Raw genomic sequence first — 24624 nt, 5'->3', positions numbered from 1 at the left:
CTTTAGACCTCAAAGTGCTATGGTGGGTGCAGCAGTTACAACTCATGAACTTGGGGGCAGGTTTGGCTGCAGTCGAACTCTTAAGATGATGGGCTGTGTGTATCCATTATCAGCATTCAGTCTTCGCTAAGTGATCTTGTTTGTTTTGTTGTTGTGTTAAAGCTTTGCTGCGCCCGTTTGACTTACAACGTGCTTTCTCTTTCCACAAACTCGATGTTTGTGTTACTTTATTTTGAGATGCTTTTAGTATTACTATCACACACACAACCACAACCACACACACAACCACACACAACCACACACACACACACACACACACAACCACACAACCACACACACACAACCACACACACAGACAACCACACACACAACCACACACACACAACCACACACACACAACCACACACAACCACATACAACCACAGACCCACACACACACCCGCACCCACAACCACACCCACAACCACACACACAACCACACACACAACCACACACACAACCACACACACACACAGCCACACACACACATAGCCACACAAACACAACCACACACACAACCACACACACAACCACACACACAACCACACACACACAACCACACTCAAACACACACACACAACCACACACACACACAACCACACAACCACACACACACACACAACCACACACACAACCACACACACACAACCACACACACACACAACCACACACACATAACCACACACACACACACACAACCACAACCACACACACAACCACACACACACACACACAACCACAACCACACACAAACACTCACAACCACACACACAACCACACACAACCACACATCCACACACACACCCACACCTGCACCCACATCCACAACCACAACCACACACACAACCACACACACACAACCACACACACAACCACACACACACAACCACACACACACACACACACACACAACCACACACACACACAAACCACACACACAACCAAACACACAACCACACCATTCATTGGCATAGCCAATAGGTCTCGCCTTTGGGACCTCATAAGTGTTTAGCCACACAACAGTTGATGTGGTTGCACCAAGGATATTGTGCTGCATAACTAAATACTAAGAAGGTCCCAAAAGGAGACCTATTGGCTATGCCAATGCTTGTTTGTTTTGTCCCTTGCCATTGGTTTAAATCTGGCATTGCTGTTTTAAACACTCTCATTATTGGCTGGTGGGCCGGTGCGTCACTTCCGTTTCCGGAGGAAGCAGCATCGACCAACTACAGTTCCCTGACACTGCAGGGCAGTATCTTTCAATTGTAGGGACTACTTTGATGTTGCCTGGTGCCTCCTCTCACGCCCGGACAGGACCAGGACGCACTTGTTTTAGTACATTTCAGAAGGATCACTTTATACAATTCTCTGCGCACTTCCATACAGGAAACACAAGCAGGGCATTCAACTGGCATGAGGGCAGTGCCGCTTTCCCGCGCCTTGTCTAACTGGCAGTTCTTTTCAGGGTGCATGGAATACAGCTGGGAAAGTAACCTGTTTTCAAAGGAAGCTCTTTTCGTAAAGTGTGCGCTTCTTTCGGTTACCAGACAGTTCTCAATGCCCATGTCCAGGATTCCGAGCTACTCTGGAAACCCACTCTCAGGGGAGCCAGCGCTAGACAGTGCAGAGCCATCCATGCCCGGCGCTGGCGCTGTTCCCTTGAGGCCCTGCATGTGCCCTACTCCACGCGCGCACGTGCCTGGCAGCTCCAGCCCTGAAAGGGTCACATTTGACAGGTTCCTGAAAGGTTCCATCATGAAAGGGAAAGAGTGAGTAAAAGCGAGCCAAGCCTCCCTGCTCCGGGCCTATATAAAACCTGTGCTCTGTAATTTTGGGGGACGGTCGAAGCCTGCCAGCAGAGAGTGCTTGTCCTCCCAGCTCCAGAGGTTTCCCTTCAGACCACAATAAACCGGCTCCTCGGCTGCACGCTTGTGGTGAGTGTTGTGTTTTCATTCTTAAGGCAGCTGAGTGACACCCTTTGCTCGTCTGCGTGCATAAGTAATATGACTGAAGTATGACTGAAGTAAACTGAGGTAAACTCTTCCTCACTGCCCTGGTTGAGGCTCTTTGAAAGGAAGTTCCCTCTTACTGCTTCAGGTGTGATGTTTGCACATTCAGGTCAGTGTTTTTATTTCTCTTTTCGCGTGAGCTCTTTATTAATTATTATCTTATCTTATTCAAGGTACCACGGGTAGAAATGATCACCGCATTGATGTGATGCACTGTACGAACCATGTGTTTATTTACCCATCTCAGTGGTACTAATTGTATCAACTTCAGAAAGATGAGAGACTGAGCTGCCCGTAAAGGATTCAACCAAGCGACTTTTATCTTAGACGCGGATTTCTGCGGTTGATGCCCACGATCAGTGACCTCTTTTGATGGCTAGAAGGTCACCTTAGGGCTGGAGCTTGGATTCTTATGACGCCAGAAGCAATTATATATTTCGCCCCCCTCTGCTTTCAATTGGTTCACGGTTCTTGGGGGCAGTACGGTACTGTCTAGTTCGAGACGACCAATATGGCTGCATACAGGTGCCTTCTCACCACACCAAATGCATTTGACCTATTCAGCTAAACGCTTTGGGCCTCATTTATGAGGTTTTGCCGTAGGGAAGCGCAGCAGGCCTTCCTGCTTCGCTTCCCTACGGCAAAAGAAAAGGGCAGGGATGCGCCGTATCTATAAAATGAGGCGCATTCCTGTCCTTTTCCCCTGCGCCAGCGCACAATGGGCTGCCTGCGCCAACGCAGGCACCTCTGCACCATGGTGCAAGGGTGCCTGCGTTGCCGAGATGAATATTTTTGTACAGGAAGGGAAACCTTTCTGTACAAAAATAATCAGAAGAGCTTTTTCCTCTTTGTATGGGTGCTGCAGAATGCAGCACACATAGAAAAAGGAAAAACGAGGAGGAATAAAGATATTTCTCCCCGTTGCGCCTCCCTTACGCCTCCCCTGGGGAGGCGTAAGCTTTTGGCGCTGCCTCAGATGTACGATTTCTCGTAAATCTGGGGCAGTGCCAAAAGGCCATGGATGTTGCTGGGAGCGCCCCCAGCAACACCCATTGCACGCCCCTTTAACGCAGAACACTGTGTTAAAGGGAATGATATTTATGAGGCAGCATTAAGCCAAAAAAAGTGGCTCAGTGCTGCCTGATAAATATCACGCAGGCTTCTGCGCCACGGAACGTCACAAAAAGTGACGTTCCGATGGCGCAACGGGCATCATAAATGAGGCCCTTTGTGTTGAAATCTGTGTACAGCCTGATGTGAAACACTCGATTCCCTAGAGGCCTGGCTCAGCCGTTCATCCTTCTGATGTTCATAATTTGTGGACTGGGGAGATGGATTATAAGAACATCTGTTCCATATAGTGCTAGGAAACAATGCAGTAGCAAGTGCTAAACAAAAAGTTTCACTTATTATTATTGTGACATTTAGAAAGGTGGGACAGGTGAAAAGGGAACAGAGCATGTACGGCTTGTCACAACAGTGCACATGTGGGGGGGTGTACCTCTTGCACTTCCTGGGAGCAGCCAAATTCACACAGCTGGAAATCAGTACACTCAGCAGTAGGGCAGCTTGTTCCTTTCTCCACAAACACTAAAAACCAATGTCTTCATCCTCACCAGGCCCAACGCTTGAAGGTGGCTTTTACATTCTATTCTATGAACTTTCAATATTAATTTCCGATTGTTAGACTTAAGAAAAGTGAGTGCTTGTTAAGGGTTAATTGTATGCAAGTGTTATTTAGTGGACTGCACTTGTGGCCTGTGTTTACAATTGCATGCTACATTGACCGGTGAGCGCGAGATGACGTCTAAAGTTGTCCTGGGTTAGAGTTTGGCAGACGGGTACTCAAGGACATCTTAAAGAGTTTGGGGGCCCTGGACTAAACGCATTTTTAGGTGCCCCTGTTCAGAACCACTTTGAATTTGTGATCCAGATTCAACTCTTCCATGCCCACTTTGGCCAGGTAACTGGCAGTGCACTGGCACACTCCTCCAAAGTGTAAATGTGTTTACATCAAATATTCAGGAATAGTGACCTTTGTTTTCAATATTGCACCACAGCAGCAGCTCACTAATATTAGTGCAAATAATCTCTTTGAGGTCCTGTTTTGATCTAAAGATGAAACAAACACAACATTTTTCTGCAAACTGTCTGTGACAGATTCTTACACATCACCCACATTAAAAATAAGTTAAAGGAAAACACTATTTGAAACAATCTGTTTAAGAATTATTCAAGGTCTTCAGGGCAGAACAGAGGTGGCTGTACCCGTGGCCCCCTGAAAGGCTGGGGCCCTGGGCCAGAGTCCATGCTTTGGAACGTCTCTGCAGGGTACTCATTCACAAACGTGACAGACATCCCGCTTACCTTATTACAAGTGCGTCATGTCCTGGTACCCGCCCGCCAAACTTTAAATCAGGCCCTAAGTCAATCTGAATTATCTCTGACATGTTTCTCATCAGTAGCTACTCCATTTTATAGCAGTGAACATTATGGTATGTGTTAAGTGCAAAGGGGGGCCTGGGGGCACTTCCTGCCCCCAGTGCTCTTGCTCGCGACCAGCACCTGGCTGGCATACCTTGTCAGGGTCTTACACTGCACGAGAACCCAAGTACTATAAAGGGGAGGAGTCGAAGACCCCTCTGTGCTGAGGTTTACCAGTTAGTAATGGCGGCCTTTAATGGGGGTCATCACGTGGTGGAGATCAGGGTGCTGTCTGCTACTTGCTTAACCACGGCAGTGCCGGCCTGGACTGCCATCTGGAGTAAGGGGTAAATCCCTGGGCAAGGGGTGCAGGGGGCCTGCACTTACAGTATTACTCCCAGCCGGCTGCTACCAGGGGTTGCAGCAGCCAGGGGTTGCACTGGGCCCTGTCTCATATAAACTGATCATGAGAGGTGTCTTTGCTCTCATTATTTGTCTCATTGGTTGAGTAAGTTTGATGGTTATCCATGCTCTGCTCTGTTAACGCATGGGTTTGATTAATTCTACACACCTTATTCCTTTCTTAATCTTGCTTTAGGGACCAGGGCTTGGGTGGCGGTCAGAGGCAGGGTGGTCTTGTATATATTGTGGCCACGTACAAGCACTACAGCACGCGTGCACCAATTTTCTCTGAGCATATGACTGCCAGTGCTGGTAATGGTCCAGCTTACACGAATTAGGAGCGTTCTGCCAACCCCTACAGCACTTCCGTTTCATCCTGCCCTCAGCACCACGACCTGGGTCCTGTTGGGAGTAAAGCAGCAGCAGGAAGTGGTGCTTGGCACCGAGGGGAATGAGCAGGTGAGACTGGCTCCTGGGAGAGGTAAGCCTGGCCACCGTTGTTGACAGGTCTCCATGGCACACGGCACCCGTGTCTGCTTTTGATTGCTCTGTTATGGTTCAGCTGGTGCTGGATTTTTGGGTTGTGGTTGGTCACGACTCAATGGCCTTCATTTGCGTAGAGAGTCTCTTCCTATTTCAGGCGTCTTCTGTTTCAAGGCCTCGCAGCTGCGAGCGCAGTGTCCTTGTAGGGTGTGGCTTACCAGGCTATGCAGAGTGTGGAGTTCTGCGATTCTCCCAAGCCCTGCCTCCAGAGAGTTCCTCTCTCTCCTCTGTCTCTCAGTGTCCCTCCATCTCCCCCATCTCCCCTCTACTTCCCCATAGGCATGGAGAGCTGTGGTCTGTGCTACTGCCCTTGCTGGACCTGTCTTGGCTGTGTGATGCCTCTGCCATCTTTGGTCTTTGTGTGTGTGGGGAGGAGGCTACACAGCTGCCGCCAGTTCATTGTGTGTATATGCCGCGTGTGTTGCTTCTTTTCTTTGTGTTGGTGCAGCTTGCACTGCTTCTGATTCTGCTATACGTGTTGGGCGTGAAAATGGAAATCTGCCTGTGTTGCAGTATTTGAGCAAAGCATGCACTGCTGGTTCCTGTGATGTACCTGTTCTACGCATGCAAACAACGTGCACTGTTGGTACATCCGATATACCTATTTCATGTATGCAAACAGTGTGCACTGATGCTACCTGCAATACAACTATTCTGTATATGCAAACAACGTGCAATGCCGGTGCCTGTGATGCACCTACTGTATGCAAACAATGTGCAATGCTGGTACCTGTGATACACCTATTGTGTGCAAACAGCGTGCAATGCTGGTACCTGTGATACACCTATTGTGTGCAAACAGCGTGCAATGCTGGTACCTGTGATACACCTATTATATGCAAACAACGTGCAATGCTGGCACCTGTGGTGCACCTATTATGTGCAAACAGCGTGCAGTGCTGGTACCTGTGATACACCTATTGTATGCAAACAACGTGCAATGCTGGCACCTGTGTTGCACCTATTGTGTGCAAACAGCGTGCAATGCTTGTACCTGTGATACACCTATTGTATGCAAACAACGTGCAATGCTGGCACCTGTGATACACCTATTGCATGCAAACAACGTGCAATGCTGGCACCTGTGATGCACCTATTGTATGCAAACAACGTGCAATGCTGGCACCTGTGATACACCTATTGTATGCAAACAACGTGCAATGCTGGCACCTGTGTTGCACCTATTGTGTGCAAACAGCGTGCAATGCTGGTACCTGTGATACACCTATTGTATGCAAACAACGTGCAATGCTGGCACCTGTGATGCACCTATTGTATGCAAACAACGTGCAATGCTGGCACCTGTGATACACCTATTGTATGCAAACAACGTGCAATGCTGGCACCTGTGTTGCACCTATTGTGTGCAAACAGCGTGCAATACTGGTACTTGTGATACACATATTGTTTGCAAACAATGTGCAATGCCGGTGCCTGTGATGCACCTATTGTATGCAAACAACGTGCAATGCTGGCACCTGTGATACACCTATTGTATGCAAACAACGTGCAATGCTGGCACCTGTGTTGCACCTATTGTGTGCAAACAGCGTGCAATGCTGGTACCTGTGATACACCGATTGTATGCAAACAATATGCAATGCCGGTACCTCTTATACACCTATTGTATGCAAACAACGTGCAATGCTGGCACCTGTGATGCACCTATTGTGTGCAAACAGCGTGCAATACTGGTACTTGTGATACACATATTGTTTGCAAACAATGTGCAATGCCGGTGCCTGTGATATACCTATTGTATGCAAACAACGTGCAATGCTGGTACCTGGGATGCACCTATTGTGTGCAAACAGCGTGCAATGCTGGTACCTGTGATACACCTATTGTATGCAAACAACGCGCAATGCTGGTACCTGTGATACACCGATTGTATGCAAACAATATGCAATGCCGGTACCTCTTATACACCTATTGTATGCAAACAACGTGCAATGCTGGCACCTGTGATGCACCTATTGTGTGCAAACAGCGTGCAATACTGGTACTTGTGATACACATATTGTTTGCAAACAATGTGCAATGCTGGTACCTGTGATACACCTATTGTATGCAAACAACGTGCAATGCTGGTACCTGTGATGCACCTATTGTGTGCAAACAGCGTGCAATGCTGATACCTGTGATACACATATTGTTTGCAAACAATGTGCAATGCTGGTACCTGTGATACACATATTGTTTGCAATCAATGTGCAATGCTGGTACCTGTGATTCACCTATTGTATGCAAACAACGTGCAATGCTGGTAACTCATATACACCTATTGTATGCAAACAACGTGCAATGCTGGTACCTGGGATGCACCTATTGTGTGCAAAGAGCGTGCAATGCTGGTACCTGGGATGCACCTATTGTATGCAAACAACGTGCAATGCCGGTGCCTGTGATGCACCTACTGTATGCAAACAATGTGCAATGCCAGTACCTCCTATACACCTATTGTATGCAAACAACGTGCAATGCTGGTACCTGGGATGCACCTATTGTGTGCAAACAGCGTGCAATGCTGGTACCTGTGATACACCTATTGTATGCAAGCAACGTGCAAGCTTAAGCTTGTAAATGACAATGCCTTTTATTTATGTTTTAAAAAATAAAACCAGTAGGTAATCCTCCCTTCATGTCCCTCCTTTTCGTTTCCGTATCGGCTGGATGCAGCAACGCCAAAGAACCATATTGATACGCCTTAGGTGTTGATGTCTCCGTCTGAGGACTTCTTTTCTTGGTTTTTTTAATGGCGCTCAGCCAGCAAGAGCCTTCCATTTCCCCCAGCGAGGCGCTGCTCATCAGACCCCTACACCCCCACCGATTTCTTCACACACTGCACATCTTTCTGTGCACGAGGCTACTTGTGGACATCACGCCCCCTCCTCCACCCCGTATGAACCTGCCTGAGTCAGCCGGACTATGCGCTGCCTACAACAAAAAATAACTAAATGTGTGTTCAGTTTTACATCATTTATGCTGTACATAAAAGCTTATGGGATGGAATCTGGAATCCCACTGTGCGCCCGCCTGCACGCATGGAGCTGGGAGCTTTGAAGCAGCCTTCTTAATCAGGAAATGCGCCGTACTCCTACGTTTATTCTGCCATTTTTAGTGGCTTGCGTCATTTAAAAAAATCTTGGGGTGGGCTGTGTGACCCGTTTGAGGTTTAATATCCCGCGAACTTGATTTGCAGGTATTGGACCGCTTTGCATAAGCACCTGTTGAATTACAAGGTCACATTGTGTTTATTGTTAAGGCACAGGGATATTAAGGGGCAGATTTACAAGCCCCGTGCGCCACTTTTGTGCCTCCGTTGCGTCACTTTTGTGTCCAGACTCAGGACATGTAAGCCTGTAACACAGACATGCAAAGGAGGCAAGGTCGGAAGGGTGGGAGACCCCTGGCATCAGGGGCATATCACAGGCCCCCGCAGTCCCCGCGGTGCGGGGGCCCCGTGCACCATGGGCTCCCTCACTTCTTCACTATGAATTGAATCGTGCGCAGTGCGCACGGCACGCCCGGCCCCCGTCTCTTAATAAATTAAATGGTGCGCATGGCATGCATTGCACGCCTGGGACCCTTCCGAGCCTCAGAGGCTCATCAATCATTAATTTAATGTTGCGTGCCCGCTCTTCATTAATGTATGGTGCGCAACAAATTCTGCGTACGTTCGGGCCCCAGCCGGGCCTCTGACTTAATTAGGGTGTGCGGGCCCGGCTGGGGCTTCTGAGGCTTTTTAAACAAGCATGTGCAATGCAATAGGTCTTGCATTACTGAAATTTTGAGCTATTGGCTTTGCAAATAATAATGCAACAACAATAGCTCAAACTTTCAGTAATGCGAGACCTATTGCATTGCAAATGCTTGTTATTTTGTTTTCCTGCCCGATTTTCTGTTCCCGTCCGACCATTGTTCAGGATAATATGCGGTTTCCTTTGTTACTTTGGATGTTACAGCTGCATGTATTTTTTTTTTTTTTATCATGGATAGTACTGCTGATTTATACAGCATTTTTAAATAAAAAATTCTACACTTGAACATCTGTGCAGTGAGGAGTGGGTGTTCCAATTGTAGCCCCTTGATGGCAGCCTTCCCTATTATATTGCAATCTATTACCATTGTTGCCAACAGTTCTACATACATTGCGAAAAACAGCCAGCCGTGACATACAATCCATTCAATCACCATTATAAGTGCTATTAGTTTATCTGTTTACACGCCTGCACAATTTCGCTTTGGTTCATTTATTTGTGTCACACATTTAGGTGGCATTAAAGCCTTCTGGACGATTGTGGGCATAAGTTTCTCACTGGTTTCTACGGAATGCAGATTTGGCGACTGGGTTTCTGGACCTTGGACAATGCATGCACAAGAGAAGGAAAGAGGTGGTTTCTGATTGTTTAATAAAAAGACCATCTGAAGCCAAAAGACCCCGTAAAACACGAATTACCAGCTTGAAGATGTAACTCGACTGACCTGGAATCGTCGTTGATATATTAACATTAGATGTCCAGATACAAGTATTGACAACCAAATCCTGTAAAAATCACGTATCGCTGGTCAATTAGACCTTAATAGCGTGGGTGTGAGCAAGCAGAACATATCTGATCATTGAGCGATGGCGAGAGAGGGAGGGGGGGCTGAGAATTTATAGAGGGACAGGATGCTGGGAGCATCGATGGACGGGAGGGAGGGCGCTTGCCAGAAAGAACCAACAACACATTTTTAATGACTTCAAACACTGAAAATATATGGAAATGGCAAGAGAAATGGCGGTGAGCGGAGACGAATAGCAGACAGAGAGCTGTGACTAGATTTGCATGAAAAGGGCGCTCCCCAGCCCGCAGGGGGGTATAAGGCAGAGCTGGAGGGTCCGACCCACAGACCTGTCTGCACCTCAGACCAGAGCCCTGCTAGACGCTTCGTCATGTCCTGGACACCCCTCCTGCTGTCGCTCAGCGCGCTCTGCGCAGGTGCGTTATGTATTGAGCCTCTGTTACCTGCTCTAAGATACATAGATCAGATGTAATACTCACGTCTCTCCCTGTCACGTGATTCCTCCTTTCATTCCAGGTTCTCTCGCTCAGCGGCTTCAACTTCTGACTCAGCCGCCCTCGGTGTCGGTGTCTCCGGGAGGAACCGCTGCCCTCACCTGCTCCGCCAGCGGCATTGGAAGCAAGGATGTGCACTGGTACCAGCAGAGGCGGAGCGGGGACCCCCGAATGGTCATGTATAATAATAGACAAAGACCCTTGGGGATTCCAGAGAGATTCTCCGGCGCTAACGCTGGTGACAGGGCCACATTAACCATCACCGGGGCCCTGGCGGAGGACGAGGGCGATTATTCGTGCCAGAGCTGGTACAGCGGCAATGCGTGGATCTTTGGTGAAGGCACCCAGCTGAGCATCATTTGTAAGTAACATCAATAATCCTTTACTTTACTTCTCAAGGATACTTCTTTAAAACCATCTGCAGTTTTGCTTTATTTGTCTCCGAATCTATTTGCAGTTTTTTACCTGATGGACATTAACTTATTGTACATGTGTAATCTGTCTAATTTTGAAGCAAATGAATGGACAAGCAGTCAAGTACTAAATTACTATAACATTATATTTTTTAATCTTTTGCCAGATGTTCTTATTTTTTTGTGTTTCTCTTTTTAAGATGGCAGACAAATAAACTAGTTAACAGTTTAAAAAGGGATTTCCTTTCAATGTTTTCCTCCCTCATTACGGATATTTCTTTGTGTACATTGGCAGGAATTTCTATCTACATCTCACAGTTGGTCCACTTTGCACTGTTTAGCTGTGTTTGAATTGTGTACCCATATAAAATCACATACATCTTTGGTATCTTCACTTAAGCAGAAATTGTCTCTGATGTAATTATCAATATAAAGATATTTAAAGAAAATAATGAAATAATTTGTCTACAGCTAATAACTGTTCAATTGAGTATAAACACCTGTAAAATAGTTTATTTAATTTGCTGTAATCGCATTGTTTATATATAAGTAGAGGGTACCAATGCCCCCGAAAATACATTTTTAAGGTGCAGACAAACATTATGTACAAAACTATGCAATATTTCGACAATTATGAATTATCTAGAAAATATATTTCATCAACAGATTCCAGAAGTGGAATAACATCAACATGTCTAAAAGACGGACCATCTGAATTGTGACTATAATCGAAAAGTATCAATATGTTTTCAAATTCTTTGATCTAGAAAATAATTCTGTTGTGAACCAATAGTCGTTAATTGATTGAGAGATTTTAACAAATCTCATAAAAGCAAAAAAGACTTTCAAAGTGTATGTATGTGATTCTCAGATCATTAACTGAGCTGCAAAGCAATAAAGTGTTAGACACAATGAGGATTTATCAATAGAAAGGGCGTAAAATGAGAGAAGGGAGAAAAGGGAAAGAGCAAATTGTTTGCAGTTTACAATAATTCAGTGAGACATTTTTCTGTGTCACCAGAATTTATTTATCTCAATATATTGGGAAAGGCATTCCTTTATTAATGAACAAAAGAAAAGTTTTGTTCATCCAGGTGCTTTACTTCACAATACCCTCGGTCAAAGTTGAAAACTGTTCTACCTATAAAAGTTTGCTATCTTTTGCAGACTTCTAAGTACCCACTACTATTTCACCTTGCCTAGAAATAAGAACTAAGGGCCGGATTATCAGGGATTGGGACCACCTGACAGGCTGTCGGCGGTCTGCAGTAGGCATTTTGATGCGACTGCCACCATGGCGGTCGTAATGCCTACATCTTGCATTGCGGCGGGTGCAGGTTGCTGCACCACCGGCCGTAATGCAAAAAAGGGACACTTTACACATCCACTATAGGTGCCCCCTGGTCCTATGTCTGGGGGCCAGGAGGTAGGGGCCCTGCTGGGTGCCCCCATTGTCCCCATCTGCCAGCCTTTTCATGGCGGGTTCACCACCATGAAAAGGCTTGCATAAATGAACATCATACTCCTTACAGCAGTGTCTTGTAGGCACTGCCACCATTGTGGGGACGACGAGTCCCTCCGCCACACCAGCGGGCTAAAGGAGCCCGTCGGATGCATGGCCGTCAGTCTTTACTACCTCCCTAAGTACCAATAACGTTTGTGCATCTAAAGGTTTTATTTAACAGTTCCTTTAGTTGTAACTACAATACTTTGCAGTCATATAGTCTAGAAAAAAGAACCAAGAAAATGGTCATGCTTTTTATGATTTGTGACTAATTCTGATACATCACTAAGTCAGTCAAGTGCACATGAAGGTCACATAGAATTTAGTGATATAATTGTGGACTATTTAGGCCACAGTTCCTTTCGATGTCACTGTATGAAGTCTAGAAACTGTACCTGCTGCTTAAAAAATGTTCCTTCCAAAAACACATTATTTAAGATTTAGGAAACACTATTGGAAATGTTTGGGATTCAGACATTACAAACAATAGCAGGATTCGGAAAAAAGAAATGTTTCTTATTGAGAGCAGGATAAATTCAGCAAAGGTTTATGGCTTTGGAAATCTGTTAGATTATTTAAAATATAATTGAGAAAAAAATACATTGCCTAAGGTCAAGATATTTGGGGATTATTGGATCCATCTGTAAAAAAACAATGTGTGTTAATAATATTGCAAATCACTGTGTACTGTAAATAGCTAATCAAAATGACATTATGCAGAGATCTTGAGAGTTGTCTAGAATGTCTAAAAAAAATGTAGATACCTCAATGTAGTTTCAAGGGTTCTATAGAAACAGAGGATTTATTTTTGTGAGGAGATCATGACAATTTCATAAGATTGAGCTTAATCTGCCTCTCGTACACTTTAACATTTATTGAAAAAATTCTTCTCATGCATGTATGTACCTGCAGCGCCGTATCAGTAGGTGATGGTGGCGAAGGAGCTCTATCAGTCGAGCATCTAGTCATAACCGCTCCATATACTTCTTACATTTCCTAGTTGTGCCTGCTGTTCTGTATCACCAGGTGAATGAGTGCCATCCATCCTTTGTTTTGCTGCAGCTCCTGCTGCAGATGTTTACACTGCTTCTCTGCATCTGTAGAATTCATCAACAGTTGATCAAGTTAAATCTAAAAATCAATGTACTATATCTACTGCCCTGTAAATTGCTAGTTTCTGTACAGCACTGTGGCACTGTGTGTATTTCTTTGGTGGAGGAACCTAGCTGAACGTCCTAAGTAAGTAACAGAATCAGAACTCCTATATTTCTAAGAACTACTTCATTCTAACACAAGTTTTCCACTACATCTTTTTATTTACATTGTATAAATGTCAAAAGATCTAGTTTAGGAAGTTAGCAATTCATATTCTTAATATTGTATCCTCACTCATTGTAAAATTTTAATATGTCATTAGAACGGCTTGGCTACTAAATTTAATAGTTATCGTTTTTATATTCTTGTACAATATATACATATATATTTTCTCAAAATGACTATATGTTTTTCTATTTGCAATCTATCAAGAAATTCAGATTCTTTTAGGTAGAAAGAACGGTAAGCCTAAAAATTGGAATCCACATTGTCAAAGATGTTACCTAGCTCTCTAGATGACATATACCTTCAAAAGAAATTAATAAACAGCACATTCTAAGAATGTATTTTGAGCTTAAATATGTTGGGGAAAATTTGGTTTTCTTGTTGAATTGTGAGAGTATACTCTTAGTGTTGATTTTGAGAACAGTTTCTTAAAGTTAGAATATTTTGTGTACCATCAGTCTAATTTAACAACTATCTACAAAATTAACCTCGTGCGGAAAGCCTCGTATCCGATTGATTTCACTCTACATAAATGTACTAAATTAACAAATATATTATTCAATGTTTTTCTCATTGAATTCAGAAATTGGACTACCAGTATTAAGTTTAACTAACATAAATCACATTTGACTGTGTGGAGATTGCTCTAAGTTTAGAAATCATTATATGTCATCATTATGTTATATAAACCCTGAGGAAATATTACACCTTCCTCTAGAAAGAACACCTCACATATAAAATGTGAGGTGCTTCCTCATTTGTGCTATGTGATAAGGTTATTCTCAGAAGATTGCTAAGGTGTTAAGTCAGTCAGCTCCTATTAACTTCTTTAATCTGTCATTTATTTCTGTACCAATCTTAATGTTATTCTTATGTAAAAGCAATAGATTTGCTTTAAGCAGATCAGTTTGAAAATAAAAGTGTGTAAGTAAACTTTTGAAAGCTCATATACCAAAGTTCTATGGTTCTATGCTTGGACAATATACCATTTACCAGTCTTTTTGTGTCATGACCTTGTGTCAAATATGATCTTCTAAGCAGCTTTTAATAATATTTCTTAGTAGACCAGAATGTGTTAAGCTCCTCAATAGCATTTAAGGTTCTCTGGAAGAGATTGTTCTCATTGTAATTTAGCAATTCAGTAATCCTTTATTTCCCAAAAAAGGAAACACAGTATGTATTTCTAAACAGGATTTCCTCAACAAATTGCAGAAAAATTATATGTTTTAGAAAACTGGATTTGGGTAAATAACTGTTCATGCTGGAGACTAACTTGCCTATACTATTTTTAAAGTACATTTAAACGTTTATTTCAATTGGAGTACATTGTAAAGCAATAAGCTAAATCGACTGCTGAAGTCAAGCTTTCTCCTCACATAATTCTTTTCTCAAAAACTATGTTTTCCATGCTTTATCATATACGTCTGAAAATTTAACTTTATGGTTTGGTTTAAAAGGAATTTAGTAGAAGTTGCAAACAATGTTTTCTGTGTAATTGCATTTCACAAAGGATGATTAACCAAAAAATAACAACATTTTTTAAAATATTTATGCTAGTTTCTCATACTTTTCCTAATTTTCTTGCAGCCAGTGAGACGAAGGCTCCTTCTCTGACTATCTTCCCGCCCTCTCAGGAGGAGATTGAGAATAACAAGGCCACTCTGGTGTGTCTTGTCCAAGACTTCGATCCGGCCTCTCTGGATGTGACCTGGAAAGTCAATGGTCAAATATTGACCAATGGAGTAGAGAAAAGCAGAGCTACCAAACAGAGTAAAAATAACCTGTTCATGGCCAGCAGTTATCTGTCTCTGCCCCCCATGGACTGGAGTGCAGGAAAGAATGTCACCTGTCAGGTCACCCACCAGGGAAAGACCTTTGAGAAATCTGTCAAGAAATCAGAATGTGTTTAATATACAACACCAGCTTTTCCCTGTGGAATGTTGAACTCATCTCCTTCTTACGGTTTGGTGATATATAGTTTTAACACCCATCATTTTACAGTAAATAAACTGCAGCTTCCATGAGAGGAAGTACATTGAATGCTGGAATCAATGTGAGTGACTACAAAATAGTCTCTCCAGTTGCTTTTGTTCCTCAATCTTATTTAACATTTAACATGTAATGTCTCCTTTTCGTCACGTAATTCAATCATTTAAACCTTAATGATCCACCAATGGGAAAGAGCTGATCTATTATGTGGCTCCTTCATTGCCTTTTGTATTGTCAATAAAATTTGTGTTTTGCATCACACAATATTTTCAAAATCTATTTCTTTATATTTTGTTGCTAATTTCTTGAATATCCATTAATATCAGTCAGTTAATACCAAATATATATATATATATATGTCAATGATTCTCCCTTGAAAATTTGCAAAATTCTGAAAATCATAACAAAAAGTGTGGCCCTTAGTTACCTCTGAAGCCTTCCTTCTTCAGACCTGAAAATAAGACCTTACTTGTCTAACATAGCACAGCTAAGCTATAAAATTCAATCTGCTCTTTCAACCAATCTAATATATTGGGATTGGATATGGACATGACTCTCTTTTGTTTCAGAATGCATGACAGTTAAAAAGACCATCATAATCAAAACTGGATTGATTCATAGGTGGATCAGTGGCTCAGGGTTCTACGGACAGTCTGAAGATTAAAGTTGTCTTTCTCAAAGCATCTTTTGTTGTTAGACTTATTGCAGAACAGATGTGTTTCTTTTTGGATGTTTAGATGTTTGCATTAATAGACTGAATAATGAATAGTTTTAAAGATTTTGACATGAGACGGTACCATGTCAGAAGCCAGCGGTAGACAATATTAAAAATCATGACATTGCTTGTAAAGGACTAGCAACGCTTGATGCATTTCAAAAGAGCCATACCTTATATTATTGATCAAACCTAACATCTCAGTGTCTGTCCAATGTTGACACAAAACATCTGTCAAACAGAACACTATTTCACGTGTTAATTTTCTCATAATTTCCATATCAAAACATACTAAAGGTTCCTAAGAAAACAGAGACTCATAATGGAAAATGTTTTTGTTATTTTGTCTTAGGGACAATAGCAGGAAAGGTCTACATATTCAGAGAGATGTAGCTTGCGCTATATAATAATCAGAAAACCATTACATTCTTATCTATCTTTTAAACAATGTACGGATTCTGACCAGCCACAAGTTACATCTACTGCTTCTCTAAAATCAAGATGCTCTATCAAGCTGATTACAGCACTCCATATATTTGATATAACATAAAGAAATATTAAAGACACTATGAGGAAAGAGAGGATAGGGATAGATGAGAAGGCATATAATGACCTTGTTCAGTTATATAAATAAGGTCACAATGTGAACAGACTTCATTAGAACAGTGTGGGGGTCACTTATAAAAACAAAATGCAGGAAAAACATAAAATGTTAAAAATAGATATTCGAAGGATGAGAGCTCAGGAGAAAAGCGAAGAAAAAGAGAAAAGTACAGTGAGAATTGAAAGATACGGAAGCAGAAAATAGTAAATGTAGACAAATGTGAGGGAGAAAATAAAGAAAATATGATTAAAATGGATGTAGGGACACGGAGTTGGACATAAGTAATAATAAGGATTACTAGCATAGCCAAATTGAAAAGCACCTCAGACAGAAAGGATACCTGAAGGAAGGAGAGACTGACTATAAAAGGAATGTAAAATTATAGATGAGGAAATTGGTTTGAGAGGTTGTATGATAGGGGAACTTGTGTCTGCATCAAAGTAAAGTAGATGTGGGTAAATGAGTCTGTTCCTTTGTATACATGGTACGATAAAAAACACAGTCAGCCTCAGGGAGATGAGACTTGGCAATGTTGAGAGAACTGATTGTATTCTAAGTAAGGAACCGAGTGTAACTTAAATGTTCTCTTTACCAATTAGCTTGACACAATTAACCATCAAATGACTATCCTCATTTGAATGGTCAACTCCTGATTCTTGGAACCAATTATTAGTAAATTGCGAAGGGTGCGTCTTATTTCCTTTTCAATGCTATCGGTTTTCCAGCACTACCAAGCCAGTAGTGAAATATTAGCGTGCATTTGCACTGGGTTCTTGTGGTAAAGCTTCCAATTTACAGAGCACTTTGAAGCCCATATAAAGCAAACCACTAGTGAATTCCATAGAGGATTTTGCTTTGGAGTGACTACTTCCAGCAAAAATGTGAGATTGTTTCAATGGCACACAACTTTTTTAAATAGGCCCAGTGACATGACAGGAGCCCTAAACATTGGTAGAAATATACGCATTTTGATTTTGCTTACATTTAGGAAACATTCACCAATATTGTTTCAGAACAGCACCAATTTTAAATGTGCAGGCCACATGAACCAGACATGACATACTGAGCTAAGGATGGTATGTAGGTAAGAAAAGTAAAGAAGTGATTAACAGGATATAGGCTTTCCTTTTTACAACTCTTGCCTTTGGTAATAGATCGGAACTAAATGAAAGTTACAGTAAAACATTCAGCATTGTAAACACTTATACTAAATGCATAAATCATTCACGCCATAACAAATGACAATGTCAATTGGTTAAGCTCTAGTGAAATAGATAAATATCTGCAGTGAGGGACTCCTATAAAAGTTATACAGCACAGTCAAAGGCAACGATTTTCTGCTAGTGACTTTGAGAAAAAGCTGATCATGTTAACAACTTGTCAGGCACCAGATATACACTGCACACTTTCAATGTAAATGATGTCCTTTACGATGCATTTTACATCTCAGCTCAATGAAAACAGTATTTATGAAATACTTGATCATAATGCCCTTGAAATATTTGTTAGATGAAATTACTTGTACTCCTTTATAATCCTAGACAATTAATTATGCTATTCCTACTTCTGTAATTCTTTGACAATCTCCCATAGATGTCTAACCCAATAAGTGCACCACTTTTAGGAATAATAAAATTAGCAGACTTCTGGGTATCTGGTTTACAAAGAGACCCTCAAGCTCATCATTACTACTGCTGAACCAAAGGGCAGTATATTGATCTGATTGGCTTTCACTGTCCTACTGCTAAACCCATATTAAATGCAGTCCTAGAAGATCTAAGTAGCAAATGATAATATTTGATATTCTAAACACAATCTATAATCTCGGGGCTATGATTTCTTGATCATTTTAACATATTGTTGATGTTCAGCAAGGTAAGCCAAAATATTAAGGGCTCATGTACACCCCATTCTCTTCTTAAAGTCAGCATACCGTCAGAACATGCATACCCCAATCCTTCACCCAATGAAGGTGAAAGAAAACGTCCCATAATATTGTCATAACAAAAGTTATTAATTCTTTTCATGGACATTTTTGAAGAATATGACACTGATAAGCAGATTGCTTCCTGACAGTTGATCCAACTGATGCACCGCTTTGTGGGTTCTGGACTTTCTTCAACAATAGAGTCATGTGACGCTCAATAATCAGTCAAGAAGGATTTCCCATAAAATTGCCTTGATACATTATCTGATGATCTCCTGCTCTGTTACATCATGTGGAGACAGTTTTTGTATAGCAATACATCACAGTGGTGGATCTTCGGTGGAGGAACCCAATTGAACGTCCTCTGTAAGTAGCATCATTAATCCTCTACATAACTTTTCTAGGTATATTTATTTAAAATCTTCTGGAGTTTTGCTTTATTTGTCCCTAAATCTATTTGTAATTCTTTACCTGATGGATGTTAACTTATTGTACATGTGTACATCTGTCTACTTTTGAAGCAAATAAATTGCCAATACAGTCAAGTACGAAATTACTATGAATTTCCAATTTATAATCTTGTGCCCGACGTACCTAATATTTTGTATTGCTTTTTTTTGTATTGACAGAAAAATAAGCTAGATAACAGTTTAAAAAGGGATTCCATTTCAAAATGTTCCTCTCTCATAATGGACTTTTCTTTGTGTACATTGTCAGGATTTTCTATCTACATCTTACAGTTTGACCACTTTGTACTGTTTGACTGTGGTTGGATTGTATAAGACCATACCCATGTAAATTACATTCATCCTAAAAGAGGTCCTTCTAAAATCGCATTATTTAAGATTTTAGTAACACTGTGGGAAATGTGTGGAATTCAGATCTTTCAAACTATAGCAGGATTCTGAAGAAAGAAAACGTTCTTATTGTAAGCAAGATTAATTCAGCAACGGTTTATGGCTTTGGAAATATGTTAGATCGTTTGAAATATAATTGAGAAATAAAATACAATGCACTAGCTCAGGATATTTTTGGATTATTGGGTCCATCTGTCAAAATCATTCACGCCATAACAAATGACAATGTCAATTGGTTGAGCTCTAGTGAAATAGATCAATATCTGCAGTGAGGGACTCCTATAAAAGTTATACAGCACAGTCAAAGGCAACGATTTTCTGCTAGTGACTTTGAGAAAGGGCTGATCATGTTAGCAACTTGTCAGGCACCAGATATACACTGCACACTTTCAATGTAAATGATGTCCTTTACGATGCATTTTACATCTCAGCTCAATGAAAACAGTATTTATGAAATACTTGATCATAATGCCCTTGAAATATTTGTTAGATGAAATTACTTGTACTCCTTTATAATCCTAGACAATTAATTATGCTATTCCTACTTCTGTAATTCTTTGACAATCTCCCATAGATGTCTAACCCAATAAGTGCACCACTTTTAGGAATAATAAAATTAGCAGACTTCTGGGTATCTGGTTTACAAAGAGAACCTCAAGCTCATCATTACTACTGCTGAACCAAAGGGCAGTATATTGATCTGATTGGCTTTCACTGTCCTACTGCTAAACCCATATTAAATGCAGTCCTAGAAGATCTAAGTAGCAAATGATAATATTTGATATTCTAAACACAATCTATAATCTCGGGGCTATGATTTCTTGATCATGTTAACATATTGTTGATGTTCAGCAAGGTAAGCCAAAATATTAAGGGCTCATGTACACCCCATTCTCTTCTTAAAGTCAGCATACCGTCAGAACATGCGTACCCCAATCCTTCACCCAATGAAGGTGAAAGAAAACGTCCCATAATATTGTCATAACAAAAGTTATTAATTCTTTTCATGGACATTTTTGAAGAATATGACACTGATAAGCAGATTGCTTCCTGACAGTTGATCCAACTGATGCACCACTTTGTGGGTTCTGGACTTTCTTCAACAATAGAGTCATGTGACGCTCAATAATCAGTCAAGAAGGATTTCCCATAAAATTGCATTGATACATTATCTGATGATCTCCTGCTCTGTTACATCATGTGGAGACAGTTTTTGTATAGCAATACATCACAGTGGTGGATCTTCGGTGGAGGAACCCAATTGAACGTCCTCTGTAAGTAGCATCATTAATCCTCTACATTACTTTTCTAGGTATATTTATTTAAAATCTTCTGGAGTTTTGCTTTATTTGTCCCTAAATCTATTTGTAATTCTTTACCTGATGGATGTTAACTTATTGTACATGTGTACATCTGTCTACTTTTGAAGCAAATAAATTGCCAATACAGTCAAGTACGAAATTACTATGAATTTCCAATTTATAATCTTGTGCCCGACGTACCTAATATTTTGTACTGCTTTTTTTTGTATTGACAGAAAAATAAGCTAGATAACAGTTTAAAACGGGATTCCCTTTCAAAATGTTCCTCTCTCATAATGGACTTTTCTTTGTGTACATTGTCAGGATTTTCTATCTACATCTTACAGTTTGACCACTTTGTACTGTTTGACTGTGGTTGGATTGTATAAGACCATACCCATGTAAATTACATTCATCCTAAAAGAGGTCCTTCTAAAATCGCATTATTTAAGATTTTAGTAACACTGTGGGAAATGTGTGGAATTCAGATCTTTCAAACTATAGCAGGATTCTGAAGAAAGAAAACGTTCTTATTGTAAGCAAGATTAATTCAGCAACGGTTTATGGCTTTGGAAATATGTTAGATCGTTTGAAATATAATTGAGAAATAAAATACAATGCACTAGCTCAGGATATTTTTGGATTATTGGGTCCATCTGTCAAAATCATTCACGCCATAACAAATGACAATGTCAATTGGTTGAGCTCTAGTGAAATAGATAAATATCTGCAGTGAGGGACTCCTATAAAAGTTATACAGCACAGTCAAAGGCAACGATTTTCTGCTAGTGACTTTGAGAAAAAGCTGATCATGTTAACAACTTGTCAGGCACCAGATATACACTGCACACTTTCAATGTAAATGATGTCCTTTACGATGCATTTTACATCTCAGCTCAATGAAAACGGTATTTATGAAATACTTGATCATAATGCCCTTGAAATATTTGTTAGATGAAATTACTTGTACTCCTTTATAATCCTAGACAATTAATTATGCTATTCCTACTTCTGTAATTCTTTGACAATCTCCCATAGATGTCTAACCCAATAAGTGCACCACTTTTAGGAATAATAAAATTAGCAGACTTCTGGGTATCTGGTTTACAAAGAGAACCTCAAGCTCATCATTACTACTGCTGAACCAAAGGGCAGTATATTGATCTGATTGGCTTTCACTGTCCTACTGCTAAACCCATATTAAATGCAGTCCTAGAAGATCTAAGTAGCAAATGATAATATTTGATATTCTAAACACAATCTATAATCTCGGGGCTATGATTTCTTGATCATGTTAACATATTGTTGATGTTCAGCAAGGTAAGCCAAAATATTAAGGGCTCATGTACACCCCATTCTCGTCTTAAAGTCAGCATACCGTCAGAACATGCATACCCCAATCCTTCACCCAATGAAGGTGAAAGAAAACGTCCCATAATATTGTCATAACAAAAGTTATTAATTCTTTTCATGGACATTTTTGAAGAATATGACACTGATAAGCAGATTGCTTCCTGACAGTTGATCCAACTGATGCACAACTTTGTGGGTTCTGGACTTTCTTCAACAATAGAGTCATGTGACGCTCAATAATCAGTCAAGAAGGATTTCCCATAAAATTGCATTGATACATTATCTGATGATCTCCTGCTCTGTTACATCATGTGGAGACAGTTTTTGTATAGCAATACATCACAGTGGTGGATCTTCGGTGGAGGAACCCAATTGAACGTCCTCTGTAAGTAGCATCATTAATCCTCTACATTATTTTTCTAGGTATATTTATTTAAAATCTTCTGGAGTTTTGCTTTATTTGTCCCTAAATCTATTTGTAATTCTTTACCTGATGGATGTTAACTTATTGTACATGTGTACATCTGTCTACTTTTGAAGCAAATAAATTGCCAATACAGTCAAGTACGAAATTACTATGAATTTCCAATTTATAATCTTGTGCCCGACGTACCTAATATTTTGTATTGCTTTTTTTTGTATTGACAGAAAAATAAGCTAGATAACAGTTTAAAAAGGGATTCCATTTCAAAATGTTCCTCTCTCATAATGGACTTTTCTTTGTGTACATTGTCAGGATTTTCTATCTACATCTTACAGTTTGACCACTTTGTACTGTTTGACTGTGGTTGGATTGTATAAGACCATACCCATGTAAATTACATTCATCCTAAAAGAGGTCCTTCTAAAATCGCAATATTTAAGATTTTAGTAACACTGTGGGAAATGTGTGGAATTCAGATCTTTCAAACTATAGCAGGATTCTGAAGAAAGAAAACATTCTTATTGTAAGCAAGATTAATTCAGCAACGGTTTATGGCTTTGGAAATATGTTAGATCGTTTGAAATATAATTGAGAAATAAAATACAATGCACTAGCTCAGGATATTTTTGGATTAATGGGTCCATCTGTCAAAATCATTCACGCCATAACAAATGACAATGTCAATTGGTTGAGCTCTAGTGAAATAGATAAATATCTGCAGTGAGGGACTCCTATAAAAGTTATACAGCACAGTCAAAGGCAACGATTTTCTGCTAGTGACTTTGAGAAAAAGCTGATCATGTTAACAACTTGTCAGGCACCAGATATACACTGCACACTTTCAATGTAAATGATGTCCTTTACGATGCATTTTACATCTCAGCTCAATGAAAACGGTATTTATGAAATACTTGATCATAATGCCCTTGAAATATTTGTTAGATGAAATTACTTGTACTCCTTTATAATCCTAGACAATTAATTATGCTATTCCTACTTCTGTAATTCTTTGACAATCTCCCATAGATGTCTAACCCAATAAGTGCACCACTTTTAGGAATAATAAAATTAGCAGACTTCTGGGTATCTGGTTTACAAAGAGAACCTCAAGCTCATCATTACTACTGCTGAACCAAAGGGCAGTATATTGATCTGATTGGCTTTCACTGTCCTACTGCTAAACCCATATTAAATGCAGTCCTAGAAGATCTAAGTAGCAAATGATAATATTTGATATTCTAAACACAATCTATAATCTCGGGGCTATGATTTCTTGATCATGTTAACATATTGTTGATGTTGAGCAAGGTAAGCCAAAATATTAAGGGCTCATGTACACCCCATTCTCTTCTTAAAGTCAGCATACCGTCAGAACATGCATACCCCAATCCTTCACCCAATGAAGGTGAAAGAAAACGTCCCATAATATTGTCATAACAAAAGTTATTAATTCTTTTCATGGACATTTTTGAAGAATATGACACTGATAAGCAGATTGCTTCCTGACAGTTGATCCAACTGATGCACCACTTTGTGGGTTCTGGACTTTCTTCAACAATAGAGTCATGTGACGCTCAATAATCAGTCAAGAAAGATTTCCCATAAAATTGCATTGATACATTATCTGATGATCTCCTGCTCTGTTACATCATGTGGAGACAGTTTTTGTATAGCAATACATCACAGTGGTGGATCTTCGGTGGAGGAACCCAATTGAACGTCCTCTGTAAGTAGCATCAT

At 40.7% G+C, this 24624-nt stretch overlaps 2 protein-coding genes across 3 annotated transcripts in view; both read left to right on the top strand.

Moving 5' to 3' along the window:
* The window catches only part of LOC146783288 (immunoglobulin lambda-1 light chain-like), a 113020-nt gene that overhangs the window by 71176 nt on the left and 17220 nt on the right, over window positions 1–24624 (top strand). The window contains exon 3 of one of the 2 annotated variants that reach the window (XM_085633859.1): window positions 21046–21080. The exons of the other annotated variant lie outside the window; for it this stretch is intronic. Within the exon in view, the coding sequence (XP_085489985.1) occupies window positions 21046–21080 (35 nt within the window). The remainder of the gene's footprint in view (window positions 1–21045; window positions 21081–24624) is intronic. 2 annotated transcript variants of the gene reach the window in all.
* On the top strand, window positions 10104–15964 carry LOC146783289 (immunoglobulin lambda-1 light chain-like). The gene is made up of 3 exons (XM_085633858.1): window positions 10104–10399; window positions 10500–10838; window positions 15302–15964. The coding sequence occupies exons 1-3, from the start codon at window positions 10354–10356 to the stop codon at window positions 15622–15624; spliced, it is 708 nt and encodes a 235-aa protein (XP_085489984.1). The 5' UTR covers window positions 10104–10353; the 3' UTR covers window positions 15625–15964.

The sequence above is a fragment of the Triturus cristatus genome, chromosome 11 (assembly GCF_964204655.1).
Source record: "Triturus cristatus chromosome 11, aTriCri1.1, whole genome shotgun sequence".
In the NCBI taxonomy this organism is placed as follows: Eukaryota; Metazoa; Chordata; class Amphibia; order Caudata; family Salamandridae; genus Triturus; species Triturus cristatus.
Note: the sequence above shows the minus strand (reverse complement) of the source record. Positions and strands in the feature narration are given on the sequence as shown.

What these genes read in the sequence shown, in the direction of transcription:
- LOC146783289 (XM_085633858.1), top strand. Translation starts at nt 10,354, where the DNA reads ATGTCCTGGACACCCCTCCTGCTGTCGCTCAGCGCGCTCTGCGCAG. An exon ending in GCTCAGCGCGCTCTGCGCAG is followed by an intron (nt 10,400 to 10,499) that starts GTGCGTTATGTA and finishes CTTTCATTCCAG; the next exon opens with GTTCTCTCGCTCAGCGGCTT. An exon ending in CACCCAGCTGAGCATCATTT is followed by an intron (nt 10,839 to 15,301) that starts GTAAGTAACATC and finishes ATTTTCTTGCAG; the next exon opens with CCAGTGAGACGAAGGCTCCT.